Consider the following 20,330-nt stretch of genomic DNA (forward strand, 5'->3'; position numbering starts at 1 on the left):
TCAGCCGTCTTCTTCCAATAGATAATTCCCAGTGGGTAGCCGTGTTAGTCTGTCTGCAGTAGTAGAAAAGGGCAAGAGTCCAGCAGCACCTTGAAGACTAACACAGATATTTTTGGAAATCTTTCCCATTCATTCATAGATCGACTCACACCCGCTAAATTAATTCCCAGTGGGTAGCCGTGTTAGTCTGTCTGCAGTAGCACAAAAGGGCAAGAGTCCAGCAGCACCTTAAAGACTAACAAGAATATTTTTGGAAATCTTTCCCATTCATTCATAGATCGACTCACACCCACTAAATTAATTCCCAGTGGGTAGCCCTGTTTGTCTGTCTGCAGTAGCACAAAAGGGCAAGAGTCCAGTAGCACCTTAAAGACTAACAGAAATATTTTTGGAAATCTTTCCTGTTCATTCATAGATCAACTCAAACCTGCTAAATTAATTCACAGTGGGTAGCCGTGTTAGTCTGTTTGCAGTAGTAGAAAAGTCCAGTCGCACCTTAAAGACTAACAAGAATATTTTTGGAAATCTTTCCCATTCATTCATAGGTAAACTCACACCCGCTAAATTAATTCCCGGTGGGTAGCCGTGTTTGTCTGCAGTAGTAGAAAAGGGCAAGAGTCCAGTAGCACCTTAAAGACTAACAGAAATATTTTCTGGTAGGGTAAATATTTTTGTTAGTCTTTAAGGTGCTACTGGACTCTTGCCCTTTTCTTCCAATAGAGTTCGGACTGTTTGCTTGCTCAGCTCCCGCAGTCAACTTCCAGACAGCGTTGCTGCAGTGGGCATGTCACTTTTAGTGTGTGTGCGGGCGCGCAAAAAGTGGGGAGGGACCACCAGGGTCATCTAGTCCAACCCCCTGCGCAATGCAGGAAACTAACAACGACCTCCTCCCCACATCCCCAGTGACCCCAACCCTCTCCCCCCCGCCATGCACAATCAAAGCACTCCCGACAGATGGCCATCTACCCTCTTCTGGCCTTAACGCGTGTTGGCCTGCTACATGTTAGTGCCGTCAACGTTGCGTTACTGTTTCCACACTCAACGTCTATTAGTTTCGGCAGAACTAGAAGAGCACAGCGATTCTTGGAGTTGGAATCTGGTTTTCTAGCAGAGTCTCTGTGTGTGTAAAGTGCCGTCAAGTCGCGACCCCTTTGGGGGGTTTTCATGGCAAGAGACTAACAGAGGTGGTTTGCCAGGGCCTTCCTCTGCACAGCAACCCTGGACTTCCTTGGTGGTCTCCCATCCAAATACTAACCAGGGCTGACTCTGCTTAGCTTCTCAGATCTGACCAGATTAGGCTATCCAGGTCAGGGCAGCAGAGGCTGTACATGAAGCATATTAGGGATTTTCTGCTCAAATCGTCTCACATTGAGACGGGGCTGGCTTCAGGCGAGCACATCTTCAGTGTGGCTTTGGGGTGGGCAGCCTAACCACTTGACGGGGAGTATATTAGGCAAATTGGCTGCTGTTCGCTTCTTGGTGCTGCTGGTATAAATCCCTACTTCAGATATTCCAAACTATATTGTCTACATTTCTTCCTTCATTTTTCTGCTTCTGTCATTTCTGTTCTGAAACAAAGAATGTATTGATTAAAATTTTAATGGAAATAATGCCAAAATAATTGCATATGCTTCATTAGCATCACCACAAATTAAAAGAAAAATACACTAAAATCTGGACGTCTTTTTAAGACATAACATTTCTACATCTGTTGACTACTAAATAAATGTTTGAATTGCTAGCGATATACTGATAGTTACACGGGAGAATTTTGAAGACAATCTACTAGTTTTATTAAGAATAATTACTTGGGTAAAAATTGTTATAAGGGCTATAGTGCCTTTTCACTATCAATGAATAATTGTTTGGAAAGATTCAGCAGGTATTAAAAGAAAAATATGGCTCATGGGAAGTAATGATACAATTTAAAAAACATTCTCAGCCCATTCCTGAGGCCGAATTATTTTATCTTCTCCACCCAACCTTGGGTATCCAGCTTTTAGTAAAGAGCTAAATGCTAGTATGGGATACAATAGCAGACCTAGAAAACATCCAACAGAATATATAGTGTGTTTCAAATAAGAATAAAAAATATTTTCCACACAGTCCTGAAACTGAGCCTTAGATATTGTGTACAAAAGCATGGTGGGGCTTGGCTCCAGTCTGTCTGAAAATGATATGGACTTTCCCCTCATCGTTGTTGTGTAGGGATTCTCTGTCGTTTGTCAGTGACAGTGAGGAGAAAGCACTTTCATATATTCCTTCTACGTGAGTCAGGGCTGAGACTCCATGCTGTGACACTCAAGGTCAGAGCTGTGATCTCCAAGACATCCTGGTAGGATTGCCTTCTGCCACCAGTTTTAGTCATGGCCAAGATCGTTGGTTTTACTAGACCAACTCATGGGACATAAGCATTCAGCTGTGAGTAGGTAAGGTGCTCATGTCATCCACACTCAGAGTGGCCCTAGTACCTGAAAAGGTGGGCCTCTTGGCCAAAATACTGGCAAGCAATTTAAAGTGGAATGGATTGGTAGGTAGGGGGATTATTGACATGACTGCTTGTAATGTCCTCAGTGTCCAGGGCTATGGATGCGGGTCGCAGTCTGAGGGCTGGATCGATTGCAACTGGGTCTTGGTAGGTTTGCTCAATACCCACGTCACGGACCCTAGGGCTGCTGTGGCCTCCCCGCCAAGCTCCATGGCCTGTGGTTGGGGGTGCAAAGGACTGGGTGTCATGGCAGGGATGAGCAGCTACTGGGGAGGGCAGCCGCGGCTCAGGAGCACACAAGGCTCCCACGCTGCGCAAGGCTTGATCAGTTATGGAGGGCATGACTGCTGTGTGAGTTGGTTGGGGCCAGCTCCTTACCTGCGACGGCAAGGCCAGGACCTGTTCTGGCGCTGGGGTGGAGATTGCGCCGCCACTCCTGCGACGTCACTCGCTGCCGCCTCTCTGCGTCGGCCTAAATGCACTTACGCCGCCCCCCTTGCCAGTTCAGATGGTGCAAGTAGTATTTGCACCAGCGCTAGCCTTCCACCACCTCCTATACAAGGTTGATACTTGCATACACATTCTGTATGGGAGACCAATACAGCCCAGTATAAGAACAACTTGCAAGCACTCCAACTAGAGGGCTTTGCAATTTGAACTTTAACACCCTACGCACAAGCCTGGGCTGGTATATAGTTGTCTGCACATGTTGAGATATTTGTAAATACTTGTGTATGCAATATATAGGTTTAATTTGACCACTGATGAAGGCCTGCTGGCCGAAACACATCTGGCGTGTGGTATAGGTCTATCAACCTTATAAGATGCCATTGTGCCGTGTTTCATCATTTTTGATGTTTTTAATCCTTATATAGCACCTTAAAATAAAATATATTTCTTTATTATTACTTTATCTTTTCCACCCAGCCTTGGGTACCCAGCTTTTGGTTTTTAAAGGTTGGGTTCTTCCCCCTTCCCCCCCCCCCGTTAGTTCTTTACCAAGTCACCTCCCATTCATGCTGAAGAGCCCCAATGTAAGCATTTTTTTTAAAATTGAAGGTTACATTTTTGCCCAGTAACCCAGTTCTTCTAGATTCAGTCCCCAAAATACTATACCCTTGATGGGTATGGTACTGCACAAATGTCTCCTCCCATCACTTGCATGATGTAATTTACGAACATTTGATGCAGCTGTACATTGAGTCAAACCACTAATCCATCTAGCTTAGTGTTGCCCATTCTGGCTAGCAACGGCTTCAAGGTGTCAAACAGACCTACTATTTGAGAGCCATTTAACTGGAGAATACCTGGAGATGAACTGGGGATTTTCTGCAAACAAAGCACTTGTTCTACTACTGACGCGTGGTCTCTTGCCAATATATGCTAGTCACAATCATACTACCCAGTAACCAGATGTTGGTGGGCACAGTGCGTCGTATTATATTGTATGTGGATGGTGAGGTATTTATGTGCTAACTTATACCTTTAAGATATAGTATTCTAGGCTTGAGCATGTATAACCAGCCCTATGAAGAAGAAGAGCTGGTTTTTATATGCCGACTTTCTCTACCACTTAAGGGAGACTCAAACCGGCTTACAATCACCTTCCCTTCCCCTCCCAACAGACACCCTGTGAGGAAGGTGAGGCTGAGACAATGTGACTTGCTCAAGGTCACCCAGCTGGCTTCGTGTGTAGGAGTGGGGAAACAAATCCAGTTCACCAGATTAGCCTCCGCTGCTCATGTGGAGGAGTGGGGAATCAAACCCGGTTCTCCAGATCAGACTCTACTGCTCCAAACCACCGCTCTTAACCACTACACCACACAAGCACTGAATGGAGCACTCAAAGCTAGAAATAACCCACTGCTGAAAAGCTGAACCGTATAGAAATTTTGATTGTTCAATAACATGGGGCTTTCCATTCATTTTTCTACTAATGTACTTCTGTCCTACCCTGAACAAACAAATGATGTGTGCAAGTAAGCTCCAGCAAGTACACAGTTTACACGTGCAGAGGGAACATGACTGAATGGTACAGCCTCTGTTTTGCATGCAGAATCCTCTGTGAAAAGGATCTGGTAGTGGTTGATGTGAAACCCGAAATCCTGGAGGGCTGCTGCTAGTCTGAGAAGACAATACTGACCTTGCTAGACCAATGTAGTGACGCAGTATAACAGATGTCCCCAACATGGTGTCCACCAATATTTTTTCTGGTGCCTGCCAAGTGCTTTTGGCCAGCAAGGGCTCTGATTGACTATTGGAGATTTGATTGGGTGAGCAAATTTTGTAATACATTGCTTTGGCAGCAGCTGCCAGGCAACACAAGGATCTGCACTGTGTTATTGAAGTTAAACTGTGGCAGTAATTTGGTGGCTGGCTCCACCTTTTGTGGCTTCCATTTTGTTGCTGCGCCCACCATGGCATGTCAGAATTACAAATGTGCCTGCTGGCTGAAAAGGGTTGGGGACCCCTGCAGTATATAGCAGCTCTGTGTACGTGCTCAAGTTTCTGCTGGTTTGTATGTCCAAATCCTCCCATCATGTGGATCTTGAAAACAGCTTTGGTATAAACTGCCCATTCTGTCTGCATCCAAGTTTGGAGGGAAGGATTTTACTAACATTAGCTCTGTTTCAAGCTTTGGTATCTGACAACTCAAAAAACCACCCGTTTACATAGTACACTGGGATCACCGGAGGCTTTAGAACAGCTAACCTGACATAAACTCAAGGATGTCAGAAGCAACTAACTAGGACAAGTCCTTTCCATTTAGCTTCTCTTCACAGAATGTCTCCATAGAAACAGAAGCGCATCAGTGTGTTGAATGTCCTTCCCATTTTGTACCATGAGAATCTCAGCTCACAACAAAGGAGGAAAGTGTGGGACTGTTTGGGAGAGGTCAGAACAGAGTATGAATAATAAAGCCTATTTAAAAAAAAATCAGGCAAAATTAGAGAAAAGGGAAAAGCAGATATTTCTGTCACTTCTGCAGGAACCATGTTGTCTCTTTGATGTAATTAAACACAGCACAAACGCTTCCAAGACTTAAAAGAACTTAAGGGTTCAGTTCTCCTCTTTTACCCTTGGAGTTGACCCAACAGGAATAGAAGTGTATGGGAGATACCACTCCCCTTTTCCAGGAATGAGCAGCAACGTAAACAAAAGGACAGCAGGTTGGACAAGCACTGCCTGGCTAGATGCTTATGCATAACATGTAGGAAGCAAAAAACCAAGGCATGGCGAAGAGCTGGCACAATATCCGTTTGGTGCCAGCTCAGCTGCCCCACAGTTGAATCCGAAACAGGAACCACTACACATTGAGAAAGGGGAAAGCAGACAGCTCCTGGCCTTCCTCACTGTCTCTAGTGTTCCCGGAGCACAACGCTGTCCGGGGAGCTGCAGGGATACATTCTGGCTCAGCGGCATCAGCCAGCATCATGCTTGAGGGTGCTACCAGCTCCATGCCAGCAAATAGTGAAACTGTACCATCTGGATCCCCCCTTGGGGGTCTGTCCTCTTTGGGATCAGGCCCTGGAAGTCTGCATTCTGCCTGCTCTTGATGCAGGGTAGGCGGCAAGTCATCTAGCTGGTTACAGGACTCAGATTCTGGCATTGGTCCTTCTGCAAGGCGCAAAACACTTGCAAGGGCATTCGGTGCTTGGGAGGGGAGCGGTGCTAGGCTTGTAGGCTTGAGGACAGTCTCTCCTGCAAAAGGCATTGTATCATACAGCAGATCATCAGGACACTTAGCTGGGGTCTTGATAGGGACAAAGAGGTTGACGGCTGGGGGAGAGCTCTTGGAGGTGTGGTGGTTCCTGCACAGTGCTTCAAAGTGACGCAAGATCTGTAATTAATAATAATAATTAAAATAATAATAATTTAGTGCATAGACCAGTCATAGACCAGAAAATATCGTATTACATTTCTATGCAACGCAAGATCTGTTGCAAGGAGACAGACAGAGAAAAGGGGAAGCACGCCAGATGTGAGAACAGTGGTGACATCAAAGAAACAAAGACTTCTTCCACCACCATGTAGACTCTACTTGATGAGGAGGCCACCAGGATGTCATGAAGACATCATCTTCACACCCCTGGTTGCACTAATTTTTTACTCCTCTCATTGTCTGCCTATTTTGTATTTAAACTCCAGATTTTTCATTCATGTATCCTTCTCTTCCATGGAAAGCAAAGAGCGACACCAAATGTCTCCCATTTAGGCACTGATAAGGTACACACTCCCCCTTAGTTTCAACAATGCTACATCATCATTTTACTTTTTGGCAAGATCTGCTATCAGTGTTTCTGCAATGCCCCGGTTCTCAGGCGGTCTGTAGGAGTTGCATACGCCAACTGAGATCCTCTCTGCTACAGTTAATATACATAAACTACATAATATCATCAGCTGTCTCCATTCATTCCTGTATGCCTGAGCTGTGACACCTGAACCACATACAATTCAACCAGTCTTGTCATGTGGGCCTGTAGAGGAAAAAGTATATCAGATGCAGACTCAGAGGGAAGAGAGAGCCAAAACAAAGCAAAACATGATGGATTGGACCTTGCAATGCTCCTACTACAACAGGGGAATACTTGGATGGAGCCTGGATTGCCCAAGCTTGCCTGATTCATCAGATCTCACAACCTAAGCAGGGTCAGCCATGGTTAGTACTTGGATGGGAGACCACTAAGGAAGTCCAGGGTTGTTACATCCAGAGGCAGGCAATTGCAAACTACCTTGCCTTAAAAACCGTACAGGGTCACCATAAGTCAGCTGCAACTGGATGGCACTTTCTACCACATAGGTTTAGTATAGTAGTGGAGAGATGACTGCAAATCCCATATCATGACAAAGGACAGGGGTCTGAGAGGTTGCTTCAGGAAATCAAGGTTAACGGGGAAAATCAAGGGCAGAAATGACAAAAGCAGGAATTACCTTTGTTGCTTTGTTGGCTACAGGCCCAGGGCGCTCTTGACTGAGCTCCTGCAAGTGCTGTTGGGTAATGGCAAATATCTGGTCATGGGAGAACAGGTCAGAGCACATGAGGGAATAGATAGCACACATGGCCCTCTGTAGGGGGAAAATGCAAGGTTAGGAAGGCAAAAGGTTTGTGCACTGGGCTCAGTTTGGGTAGCTGGAGGGGAGGGGTACTAATTTCAGCCCCTCGTAGTTCACTGGAAGCCACCAATCCTCGGCTGCCTTCAGTCCATGCCCACCCTGGTGTGATGAGAAAGGAATGTGGGTGCTAGTCACCAACCCTGAAGGAGGTTGCCCCAAGCCCGATATGAGGTGGAGGTGACCCAGACGGCTTTTTGTACAGTATGCCTCTCAGCAGCATGTTCCCTTGGAGACTCACGGATTCCCTCACCATGCGGATGCACTCACGGGGGTCCTTCAGGGTTCGGTTGAGCAAGGCCAAGACCACCTCGCAATTCAGCAGCCCACACCTGTGAAACAGGACAGCACTGAGCCAAGCACTCAGAGGAAAAGACTAAGGCTGAATCTTCCCTGCTTTCCCTGCTTGAGAAATTTTGTACAGGAAAGCAAATGAGTGCGATCTTCGTTTTAATAGAGATTTTGTATGAAATAGTTTTTATCCAGGCAATGTATATTGATGCAATTTTATCCCTTTTTTGGCTTTTTGTAAGATATTTTGTAAAGGCCTATGGCTAAACAAATAAATGAATTCTCTCTCTCTTAGCTCACAGTACAATCAACAGACAGCCTTTTGGAAGGCCTCTGCATAAGTGGAGAGCAGCTTAGTCAGCCATCATAATGCTGGGTCTGATACAGGTTCAATTCTGACATGGATGCTCACGGTGTGACTTTAGGCCCATCACTCTCTCTCAACCTAACCTACCTCACAGGGGTGTTAGGAGGATAAAAAGAGGGAGGGGAGAGGCATACATACTGTACTGAAGTCTTTGGTGGAAGGGTGGGATAAAAAGAAGAAAAATTGGTTTTGATATGCCGACTTTCTCTACCAATTAAGGGAGACTCAAACCGGCTTACAACCACCTTCCCCTCCCCTGTGAGGTAGGTGAGGCTGAGAGAGTGTCACTAGCCCAAGGTCACCCAGCTGGCTTCATGTGTAGAAGTGGGGAAACAAATCCAATTCACCAGATTGGCGTCCACCGCTCATGTGGAAGAGCGGGGAATCAAACCCGGTTCTCCAGATCAGAGTCAACACTCCAAACCACCGTTCTTAACCACTACACCATGCTGGAGGCCACCAACCCTCAGCTGCCTTCAGTCCATGTCCACCTTGGTGTGATGAGAAAGGATTGCCAGTGCTAGACACCAAAACTAAAGGAAATCGCTCCAAGCCCAGTTTGAGGTGGAGGTGACCCACCCTGCTTTTTGTACAGTATACCTCTCAGCAGCATGTTCCCTGGGAGACATACACACACCATAGATTAGGCAGGTAGGCCTGGGAGAATCTGTATGCGCTAGGGTGGCCAGCTCTGGGTTGAGAATTATGGGGGTGGAGCCTGGGGGTGGATTATGGGGGTGGAGCCTGGGGACAGTGGTGTTTGGGGAGGGAAGGGACCTCAGCAGGGTATAATGCCATAGAGTCTACCCTCCAAAACAGCCATTTCCTCCAGGGGAACTGATCTTGGTCATCTGAAGATCAACTGTAATCGCGGGAGATCTCCAGGGGCCACCGGGTGGTTGGCAGCTCTAGTATGGGCGAGGGACCAGCAGTATCCTGGGACAAGGATCGAAGAGTGCTCTTACTTCTTGAGGAAGTGCTGGGTCTCCTCACGAGTCAGGAAGACTTTGGAGCCCTGAGTGAGGCTGCTGACAAGGCTCACTTCCTGCAGGCAGTCACCAAGGTTTTCTGCTTCCGTCCTGCAGGAAATGGGGAGAAGCAACCTTCTAAGACTGTGCTCCTTTCTCCCCACCCACCCCCTTATTTTTCTCACACGGAAGCGTCCTAATGCATGCACACTGATGCTACCAGATACGCTGGATCGGGACCTTTCTGCACAGTGCAGTGAAAAGATACACTCAATCTAAGATTACAAAGCTGTGCGTATTTCAGGCTTGCACCGTGCAAGCACAGAATTTTGGGACTTGGCTTCCTCCCCACCACCCACCTGCCAAGACAGATGTCTATGGGTGGCAGAGCTACTGATATCCCAAAGCTGAAGAGTGAGGTGGTCACTGAGCAGCATTTACTGTGGTCAGAGTTTTAGAGCCAAGCAACATTCCTTGTCCTTCCACGTGATCAGCAAAAGCAGAATGATGGAAAAAGTGATGCAGAATCCACACACACACGCCCATCTCTTACAATATTCTAAACCTAAGGCTGCAGTTCCATGCATTCTTACTTGGGAATAAGTCTCCCAATGAATTTGGGGGGACTTCCTTTTGCGTAAGCTTGCATAGGTTCATGCTACAAGGCAGTGCCCAAATGGACATTCTCCACACAATGAACATTCTCCTCACAAAAGCCATTTGGCTCTGAAAAGGGGTGGTGGTGGAGGAACACAAAGAAAATACAGTAAAGTATCAAATAATCCATTATTAGGCTCTTTGCTGATGGGACAGCGTGTAAGGCAGCCATACAGATTTTTGGCTTTACAAGTGGCCCTGGAGGGAAGGTCTGCCCATCCCCAACCTCTTGGTCTCCCCACCCCTCTCACCTTTCAGCAACATTCCCTGGTTCCTGAGCATATGAGTGATTGTCACTGCTTGACTTGCTGTAGGAATCCAACATCCTGCTCTGCTCATTGTTTTCTTGCAAGGAATTCTGGGAGCTTTGTCCACTGTCCAACTCCTCCCAGCCCCCTCCTGCTTGCCCTGGCTGATGGTTTACTGTGGGAGAATTCCAGAAGAGTAAGTATGTGGGAAAAGCAAAACCCATTACACCTCAAGACAGGAAGCATCAGGTTCAGGGAAGACATCTGACCCTTTTGCCACATCCTTTTAAAGCCCTACACAGTCTGCAACCAGGGTATCCATATAAACCTGAGTGGTCATTACAATGATCAGCAGCAGCCCTACTCGGTGCCACCATAATCTGAAATAAAGTGGATATGAGACAGGGCCTTCTCTGTGGTGGCACCTTAATGATGGAATATTTCCTGTTGTGCAGATATCCAAAAGGCACCAAATATGTTAAGCTTCCAGCACCGGCTAAATGTTTACTCAGGCTGTCAATTATTTGAAATGCAGTTTTAATATGCCCTTGTTGTAAGTTGACTGCAAGATGCCTCAATCACCTTTGATAGAGACAGCAGGACAGAAATTATAATCAGTAATATTGTAGGGGGGGAAAGGCTACAATTCACAGCCAGACATTCCTCAGCTTCGCTTGTATCCCCCTGCTGACAAATCTATCTTTAAGACATCCAGCAACCACAGAGAGGATTCTCTCTGGACTATTCCTATGCAGTTCAACTAGATAAGTTTTAACCCCAGAAGTAGCAATGTTTACTGTTTCCACAAAACAGCCAGCAGTGAAGCATGAGCTGTTATATGAGAGTTTTGAACTGGTTGCTTCTATTCATCTCGCTGTATATTCTGATCAGAGAACATTCTATACCTCTCATGTTCTGGACTACAACAGTGGGCGGCTTTATAGGTAGCACACAGCTTTTGCCAGGAGAGGGCGCCATCACCGGCTCGTAAGCGTCTTCCTTCAGTTCCCGACCCTGGGGATTGGCAAGCTCATGACCAGGGAGCATGGCACTAGCAACCACCTCAGCTGCCTTCTGGATGGTGGCCAGAAGAACCTTGCTTGTGGATGCTGCAAGAGAAACAGAGGTAGGCTGTTCACCAAGGCCCTGAGCATGGTGCTCTGTCTGTCTACGGACACTGGAAAGGGCCCAGTTCCCTAGGACATGAAAACATCACAGCTAACTCAGCAAAGAAAAGCCCATAATCTGGGGAGCACAGAACAAGGTCACTGCAGGGATTCTCTCATTGCAGAGGCTCAGAAGGCATCAGGTTAGGTTGCCCCAGATACCAGAATAAGTTTGACTCCCAAAGTCCCCAGTTTCAAAAGCAGAACTATGGTGCCTTCAGAGGGCACTTTCTATCACAGGAGAGGATTTCATCCAGACCCGAGTTTCCTTGCTGCAAGGTCGCAGTTGTCCACCCCTGTACAGCCTTGCTCAAATTTGCCAAGTGGCTTGGTTGTACAGTTGCCAACTCCCAGATGAGGCCTGGAGTCCTCCCAGAATTACAGCTGAACTCCAAGATCCATTCCCTGGAGAAAAGGGCACCTCTGGAAGGCGGTCTCTGTGGCGCCACATCCCTGCTGAGCTTCCTCCGCTCCATATACTCCGTTTTCCCCAGACGTTGTCCCCCAAATCTCCATGAATTTCCCAAGCCAGAGGTGGCAACCTTACTTGGTTGTGATTTGAAGCTCTTAAAAGGTTAGAACCATGTAGCATGACAGCAGAAACTAAAAGCCTGATGAGCTGCAAAGTTTTGGGTGCAAGGTTGGCTGCAAGCATCAAAAAGCTGGTGTGTCAGGAGAACCTTGTCCTCGCTCAGGTCTGTCCCACTGAAACCGAGGCGATACCACTTAGACCCACGTACCCAATACTTACTGGAGCTGCTTCTTTCAAACCCAAAGCCTTGGAGGCAGCTGTGGGGGCTGGGCCTGGAGCCCATTCCTAGGAAGATAAACATACGGGGAGTGTAACTGACCAGTTTGGAGTTGTTAGGGACAGCTTACTTGCATCTGTAACCACACTCTTTCTGCTCTGGGTTGAAAAGGAATATACTCCTTTGCAAAAGCTTCAGCCTAACAACTTGAGAGGAACTTAAGTCTTCAGGCAGGAAGCTTTTCTATCCCTTCCACAGAGTTTAGAGAGCATTGAGGCTGAAACTAGATGAGGTTTGTTGCAATCTAACCCTGATTGTGGCAAATTAGATAAAACTGGAGGGGGGGTAATCTAGTGTTGGGAGACATAAAGGACAGCATGGAATGGGGGACTAAACCCTTCTATAACATGCGCTCTTCCCTCTGAAAGCTGTTTATCTCCAACTGAATAACTTCTTGTCACAGAACTCCAACAGGGAAAACATGGGCAGTGGAAGGGGTCAAGCTCACTCCTCCTGTGCCATGCTTTCAATTTCTGCCCCTCTCTTTGGAGTGATCCCATCTCACTCCAATCTGACACATGGCACTGGCCATTTCCACACAGGTAGTGGCCTCAGGTTCAATACTATTGGGAAGTGGGTCCCCCCCCCCCCAAGCTTCCCTGCAGCATTATGGCATATTCATGCAATTCCCAGTTTTCTCCAGCTTTTTTCTGAACTGCCCCAACCCTGCTTTGCTCCAAAGTTTTGGAAAATTGCAGCAAAGGCTAAATGGCTGCTGTTTGCGTGGGGAAATTCCAATTCCCAGTGTCGCCCACATGGCACCCATTTTCCTAGCGTCAGCCATTTCTTCCCCCCCCCCTATCGCTGGGGGGGGCTTACTTCTTTTTACTTGAGTAAGTGAATATCATCCTATGGAACAGGTTCTCTGACCTCCCAACTTTCATTTTTTTTAAAAAAGTCTCTAGCCTATTTTGTTGCAGAGTTATGTATGGAAAGGCGTATCTCTGCAATGAAAGGGATTACAGACATTTTAAAAATGAAAGCTGGGAATTCAGAGAACATGGTATACTTATTGTTATAACTTGATGTTGACATAACAATATTCAGTTACCAATTTAAAAAAACAACCCTGGAAAAGCCCTGGTGGTGCAGGGTGCAGAATGGCCATTGATGGAGGAATGGGGCAGGGAAACTAAGGGGAAACCTGCCATGTGGAAATCTCATTGCTGCTGAGGTGCATTGGCAGCCACAGGAAAACTACATGTGCCTGGCTGCGTGTGGGAAACACCTCTGCCCACCTCACAGTGACTGGCCTGGTTCTGACGGACAGCTGTTTATCCCTGACGCTCCATCTGGTGGGGAAGTTTTGACAATGCAGCAGTTCTGCGTTCCCTCCAACACAAAGTGGCACGCTGTGGTTTCTAACATAAAGGTCGCTTTCACACATGCCAAATAATGCACTTTCAATCCACTTTCAATGCACTTTGCAGCTGGATTTTACTGGGTGAAATGACAACATCCACTTGCAAATGATCGTTAAAGTGCACTGAAAGTGGACTGAAAGTGCATTATTCAGGATGTGTGAAAGCGCCCGAAGAGTGTACATGCTATCCAAGTGGCCAAAGGCCTGATCTGGAAATAAGATATACTGCCTGATGTAAAGGGAGAGGGCTCTAAGAATGGAGGCTGATGGCTCTGTTAAAAAGAGAGAGGTTAACATGTCTCCTCCCCACCACCCACACCCAGAGAAAGAAAAAACCTGCTAAACGTGAAGAGGGAGTGAGGTAAATCTACTTCGTCAAATCTATGCAGGGGCTGTCCATGTGGAGCTGCAGCTTTTAGGCTCATCCCTCTGGCAGTTGCCCAGATTAAGCATCACCTTTACCATACTTCTTCAAGAGCCGTCTGCAAACAGATGTGCCAATAGCTTGTTGCAGTCTCTCCTAATCTAGCATGCTACCTGGAGTTAAATGGCAGCTGTGAAACACAGCTGTAGTCATCACTTTCCCCCCTGAATGCTTGAAAGAGACTTGTGCTAGAATTTATATTACTGTTTAGTTTATATGTGAGAACATTTTTGTCCCACCTTTCTTACCATTTGTGGTGAATAAAGCAGCTTACATCGCCCACCCAAGCTAGCAGACAAAAATATTCAGACCAGTATAACAACTTCACACAGATGATCACAGAAACTCCTAACATCCTCCATAAGTATAGCTTGCCGCCATTTATGCAAAGGGCTGTCTAAAGAAGATGGCCTTATACTTTTTGTGAAACTGAGCCAGAGTAGGGGCCCCCTTCTAACTTGTTATGGAAGATCATTCAGAAAAAGAACTGGGGCTGCTACAGAACAGGATCCTGGACTAACGGAGTCCTGGACTAACAGATCCTGGACTAACCCTTCCACACTCATGGACTTCAGTGAACTCTGTTTAGGATTACACAGTAAATAAATGGATTTTTAAAAAAAGGAACAAACAGAAGGGGAATCTGAGAGAGCCTGAGATGGCATACCACCTCTTTGTCTTCCTGAGCAGAAATTGTTGGATAGTGTCCTTTTCAAGGGCAGCAGTATCTCCATGCTTCCTTAAGCAACATAAGGAAATAGGGCTGCACTTTTTCTGTTCAGCACACAGGAAAAATAGAGAGAAATTGTAATATCTGAATCCCTGCACAACAGGCCATGCAAGAAGGAAAGAAGTTAGTGCTGTATTGGTGAAGTTAGCATGGAAGTTACTGTCATTTGGAAAAGGTGCAAGTGCATCCAAGATTTCCAGTGCTCAAATGGGGTCTGGTTCAAGAACACACCCCTGTTCTCCTCAGCAGTAGTATTTTACCTGTTGAAGGCAGCTCTTTTGATGGCTGAGCAGCAGACTGAGGCAACAAGGCATCTGAAAATAAGGTGCTCGCCAGGTCCTACAGGGGAAAGAAGAAAAATTGCAAAGTGGCAAACTCCTCTGGGCTGTGGGTTGGGGAGTTTGTTCAGATCCCAGAGGTCTGGGGCCTTTCACTCACCTGTGCAGTCATCCGCACCTTCTGATACAAACTGTTTCCATGGAGAGGATCAGGAGGCCCTGAGAAGACTGCAAAGCAGAGAAGGGTTGAGAGTGAAGAAGGTTAAGTGACCATCCCTAGTTATCCTACATATGAAAGAAGGAGGGAGGCTTCTCTGGGGTCTGCTGCCTAACACAGTCTCAAAAGTAGCAAGCACACCAACAGCAGAAGCCAACCGTATACACTCCAAGCTACACAAAACAGCCAAAGTATCACTTTACACTGCCATCAGTGGTGACATTAAGAACTCCCCAAAGCAGGAACAATAAATAATCACATTATTTCCTGTAAGTATTCCTCAATGGGTAACTGGTCCAGTAGCCCAATTCAGAGGGTCTAAACACACATTACGTTTTCTTCACACCCTCTCTGGGTCCACATGATCAGACGTATGTTGTGAGTTCTGTGCTGGCAATTTAATTTCCAGGCACATGCAAGCCTGATTCCCCGTGGGGCCGTGCTGCAGAGAGGGGGGGGGGGGAAGGCTTCAGCCTCCCCCACATGCTGTTTTCTGAACCTGAAACAGTCCTGGCAAGCTGTGGTTTGCCACGCTTGCACATATCCCATCAGTACCCATGGCTTCCCCAGCATGATGCATGCAAAGTTGTTTGAACCGACTAAAACAGCTTTCAGATAATTGAATGTAACTCCTTGGTTAGGAGGAGGAGTGAAGACATTCCAGTTTTTCAGTATATGCAAATCAGGAGTTTGCTTGTCTAAAGAATGCAAAAAGGAGAGTTTAGTAGGAAATTGACTCCTTTTGATACAGTTACCATTTCCAATGCTAAATCTTCTTTATCTACTATGTATAGTATGTGGTGTGTATTTACCTGGAATTCTGGTCAAAGATACATGGAAAAAAACTGAATCAGGCATTAGGGTATGAGGTACATGATCATGTCTGGAAGTTTCTCATGTCTACAGGTCTATCCTTTTCAATCAGTCTAAGCTTTAGAGAGAATGCTGTAAAGATGATACATCGGTGACATGTCGCTTCTGCAAGGTTAGCTAGAATATACAATGGTGTTAGTAACTGATGCTGGTCCTGTGGTGAATCTCATGCAAACTTCTTCCACATGCGGTAGAAATGTGTTGGGGCAGTTAAATATTAGAGGATGGTGGCTATAATGTTCACGTGTTATTGAAATTTCACCTGAATTATTTTTATTAAAATTTGCAGTTACCATTTTGAAAATTTTTAGAGTGATACCATTATCAATTATAATAGCAGCTGGACTGATTTTAGCTAAAATGTGGAAAATAAAGAAAATATTCATAGAGGAGATCCTTTTTGAACAAGCTTAAGGATTATTATGTTCTGGTTCGGCTTACTGCCCTTCAAAAGGGTGAGGATATGGAATTGGTGTGGAGGGAGGTCCTAACACACATGGAACAAACAATGTAATTGTGTCAGCTGGGATAAATGACAGTTGATATGTTCATTTGTTAATGTAAAATATGTAATGGTAGGTAGCTTAAAAAGAGACATAACTCTGTAATCTTTAATGCTGAGGCATTTATTTGTTCTTCAATACGCCTAACTCATGCTGGTTGTAATTTGTTTTAAGACAATTTTTAAATGTTATGTAATTATCATTGCTAGAGAGCCAGTGTGGTGTAGTGGTTAAGAGCAGCAGACTCTAATCTGGAGAATCAGGTTCAACTCCCCACTCCTCCACATGAAGCCCGCTGGGTGATCTTGGGCCAGTCACAGTTCTCTCTCAGCCCACGCAGAGGCAGGCAATGGCAACCCGCCTCCGAATATCTCTTGTCTTCAAAACCCTACATGGTTGCCATAAGTCAGCAGTGACTTGACAGCATTTTCTATCACTAATTATTATTATTAAAAAGCATGATAAGAATATAACCTGATTATCTTTCTGTGGATACCCCACCATCTCTGACATACCTGTGGCTTCTTGGATGAAAGAAGAATTCCGCTTGAGTTGCATAAGGAAGTGTGAGGAGCCATGGGTACACATGTACAGCAGAATCTTGAGTACCTGAGAATGCCGGAAGAACATAGTGGCGATTACTAGGCTGGTCCCAAGATTCGTGGATTCTTACTCTAAGGACCAGTCCATGTTATTGGCCACTAAATGGCCCTTTACCTTCAGCTTTACATGGCATGAGTTGTTCTGAAGGCGGTTGAGGAGATACTCCAAGAGACAGTGACTGCTTCCTGCTGAATCATGAGAGATCTCTGGAAATTTGTCATGTTAAACAGCTAGCAGAGTGGGATTTATTTATTTTAAATTGATGGCCAGGTACCCAAACCATCATGCTAGTCTCTAGCCAATTGCCTTTTTTCTACTGCTGCCAGTTATCTTATACATCTCCTGTTTTTCACTCAGGTTAACAGAATATGAGATTTTCTGTAATGTGTTTTAGTCTACAGCAATATAGAATTGTAATAAAAGAACGGTCTATATACAAATCTGATTTCAAGTTTTTTTAGGAAAATTATTGGAAGGAAGAAATTAAATGCCAATGGTTGAGATAGCAATGGTTACACCTTAGCTGGCCTCCCTACCCCTATCCTTATTTCCATTTTGTCAGTTTTTTCATATTTTTGGTTCTGCCTTCCCTTCTCCTCCCCTCCTCCCTGATTATTCTCATCATTAGTAGAAAAGGACAAGAGTCCAGTAGCACCTTAAAGACTAACAAAAATATTTTCTGGTAGGGTATGAGCTTTCGTGAGCCACAGCTCACTTCTTCAGATAATAATTTTGTGAGCTGTGGCTCACGAAAACTCATACCCTACCAGAAAATATTTTTGTTAGTCTTTAAGGTGCTACTGGACTCTTGCCCTTTTCTACTACTGCAGACACTAACACGGCTACCCACTGTGAATTATCCTCATCATTGTTATTTAATGTTAAGGGCGCCAACTGGAATTTAAAAATTAATAAGGTTTTAAATTATAGTTTATGTATTATATAGTATGTTATTTTAACTGATTGTATTACTTTGGTGGTTAGCCACCCTGAGCCTGACTATAGTCAGAAAAGGGCAAGATATAAATCTAATAAAATAAAAAACATTAAACAGCATGAATCTGGAAAAGTACAGATCCTTGCATTATTTACAACTACATGGAAGACCTGTTCCAGGCACCTAAATAGTTCAGTAAACACAGTTCTGCTTTATGTTTCTTATTTTTCATATTAAGCTAAACAGCTATCACTGAAGTCACCTGACACCCGACAAAGAAACTTAAGCGATTTGACCTGGTCTATTTATGCTTGGCCCTGATCTGGAAAGCCCAGGATAGATCAATCTCATCCGATCTTGGAAGCTAAGCAGGGTTGACCCTGGTCAATATTTGGATGGGAGACCACCAAAGAATACCAGGGTCACTACATCGAGGCAGGCAATGGCATACCACATCTGAATGTTTCTTGCCTTGAAAACCGTATGGGGTTACCAAACGTTGACTGTGACCTGAGAGCAAAAAATAAAAAATGCTCAAGAGATCCGATTTACGAGGCCTCTGCTCTAATCACTAGACATTGCTATTGCTAGGAAAACTGACATTATAACCAGAAGCCCTCTCTTTTAGAACTTTCTTCAGTTCACATCCAACTTCCAAAGGATACTGGCAATTTCTTCAAACAAGTATCCTGGGCACGGGATTTCATCATCTGAGGTGCCTTTGATCAGAATGGGTAGCTAGGAAGAAAACACATAAATGAAAAGTCACCAGGTCACCATACATGGTACATCTTTAGAAGACAGCAATTGCCCTTTCTGTTCTAGCACACCACCCCTGAACCACTGATGTCTGAGAAAGCAGCTGAGGAAGCCTGGTTCTCTTTCCACAAGGCTCAAGTTACCATCGTTTACAGATTAGAGGCCGCACCTCTGCTATCCAAAAGAAAGGTAAAGAAGCATGACCTGTCCCCCCAGGATTTAGTAGTAAACAAACCCAATTTTGCCTCCCAATCTCAGGCCAACATGAGCACCCTGCAGATGATTCCCTGATCCAGGCCTGCCCACAGATTCCCTGCTTACTGCCTAGCTGCTGATGCAAATCAGAAACCATCTCTGGTTATCTTAGAGGAAAGCTGGGAAAGCCTGTTCCTGCAAGCCATGACTGTGAAGCTCTAAAGTATCGTGCACAATATTGCTCTCCTTGTTGAGCTTAGGGGTTGCAGTTTTATGGTGCAGCTAAAGGTCAGCCCAAATAGCCTTTGTCGTATCACCTGAATGTGGGTGATAAAAAGAGATTGGATGAATGAATGGAGAATAGGCCTACCTGCAGCTATTAATTATGCGGGCTAGACAGCCTTCATGTTTAGAGCTAATATGTCACTGGATACTAGTTCCTGGGGGTAACAACTCATGAAGTCATGGCCACCCAATGAACTTTTCAATACAACCATCAGAAAACTACCCTTGTCTAGGCATAAAGGCAAGAACCCATTTGTGCGGTTGCCACGATAATGGGGGTTCCAAAGATTTGTGGGCTTTGCCTCCACTTTTAAAGCCAAAGTGCCAATTCAGAGTCACCGTGCACGTTCACTTCCCCTGTGGATAGCATCCCCACGTGCATTATTTCCCTCCAGGATCTGCCTGACGTGCTTGTTCGTTGGTCTCCCCGGAAAAGGGGGGGCGAGTCAAGTGACCCTCACAGTACAATTGTAACCAGGTTGTTTACTCCGGAGCAAGCCTCGCCGAATGTAACGGCTCTTACTCCTTAGTAAGTATGCTTCAGATTCATGGCAAAATGTTCCGGGGCATCGAGCTGTCAAAAGGACCGGCGAGCTCCATGGCCTCTGCCGCCAAGCCGGGCAGAGAAGAGCGCCTCGGGGCGTCACGATGACCTCCCGCTGGGTGTGGCAGCGGGGCCCCCTCAGCTCCCCATCCCCAACAGATTCCACTCAGTAATCGCGTCATCCTTGCTGTACCCGACTCAAGAAGCTCAGCCGATCCCTCAAAGGCACCGTCGCCATGATCCATTTCCGAGCTCGACCTCCCCAACGAGGAGCTTCACGGTCCCGCCTTCCGGAGCACAATGTCCCAATCGAACGACGGGCTTGTAGCCAGGAAGCCAATCGGCTTTTGGGAGAGCCGGAAGTAGCTGTCACAGGATGACGCCGCCCGGCGGAGGGCAGGAGGAAGGGTCATCCTTTTCCGGCTTTCTAGCCAATCGGATGTGACTATGGGATCCAATTCGGGCAGTAATGGTCTCGCCCAATTGGAAGGTCAGGCGGTTTGTGGCCTCTCC

The 20,330-nt window shown here is 45.8% G+C and overlaps 1 protein-coding gene across 1 annotated transcript; it reads right to left on the reverse strand.

Annotated features, from left to right (window-relative positions):
* Nucleotides 1-5,795: 5,795 nt before the first annotated feature.
* TEPSIN (TEPSIN adaptor related protein complex 4 accessory protein) lies at nt 5,796-20,055 on the reverse strand. The gene is made up of 13 exons (XM_056863801.1): nt 20,011-20,055; nt 18,700-18,772; nt 17,212-17,303; nt 17,010-17,103; nt 15,062-15,129; nt 14,884-14,962; nt 12,049-12,114; nt 11,037-11,240; nt 10,135-10,306; nt 9,224-9,337; nt 7,854-7,932; nt 7,421-7,555; nt 5,796-6,329 (listed from the first exon to the last, which is right to left on the reverse strand). Exons 1-13 carry the CDS (start codon nt 20,053-20,055, stop codon nt 5,796-5,798), a joined length of 1,755 nt encoding a protein of 584 aa, XP_056719779.1.
* Between the last annotated feature and the right edge of the window lie 275 nt (nt 20,056-20,330).

This window comes from Euleptes europaea, chromosome 1 (assembly GCF_029931775.1).
Source record: "Euleptes europaea isolate rEulEur1 chromosome 1, rEulEur1.hap1, whole genome shotgun sequence".
NCBI classification, from domain to species: Eukaryota; Metazoa; Chordata; class Lepidosauria; order Squamata; family Sphaerodactylidae; genus Euleptes; species Euleptes europaea.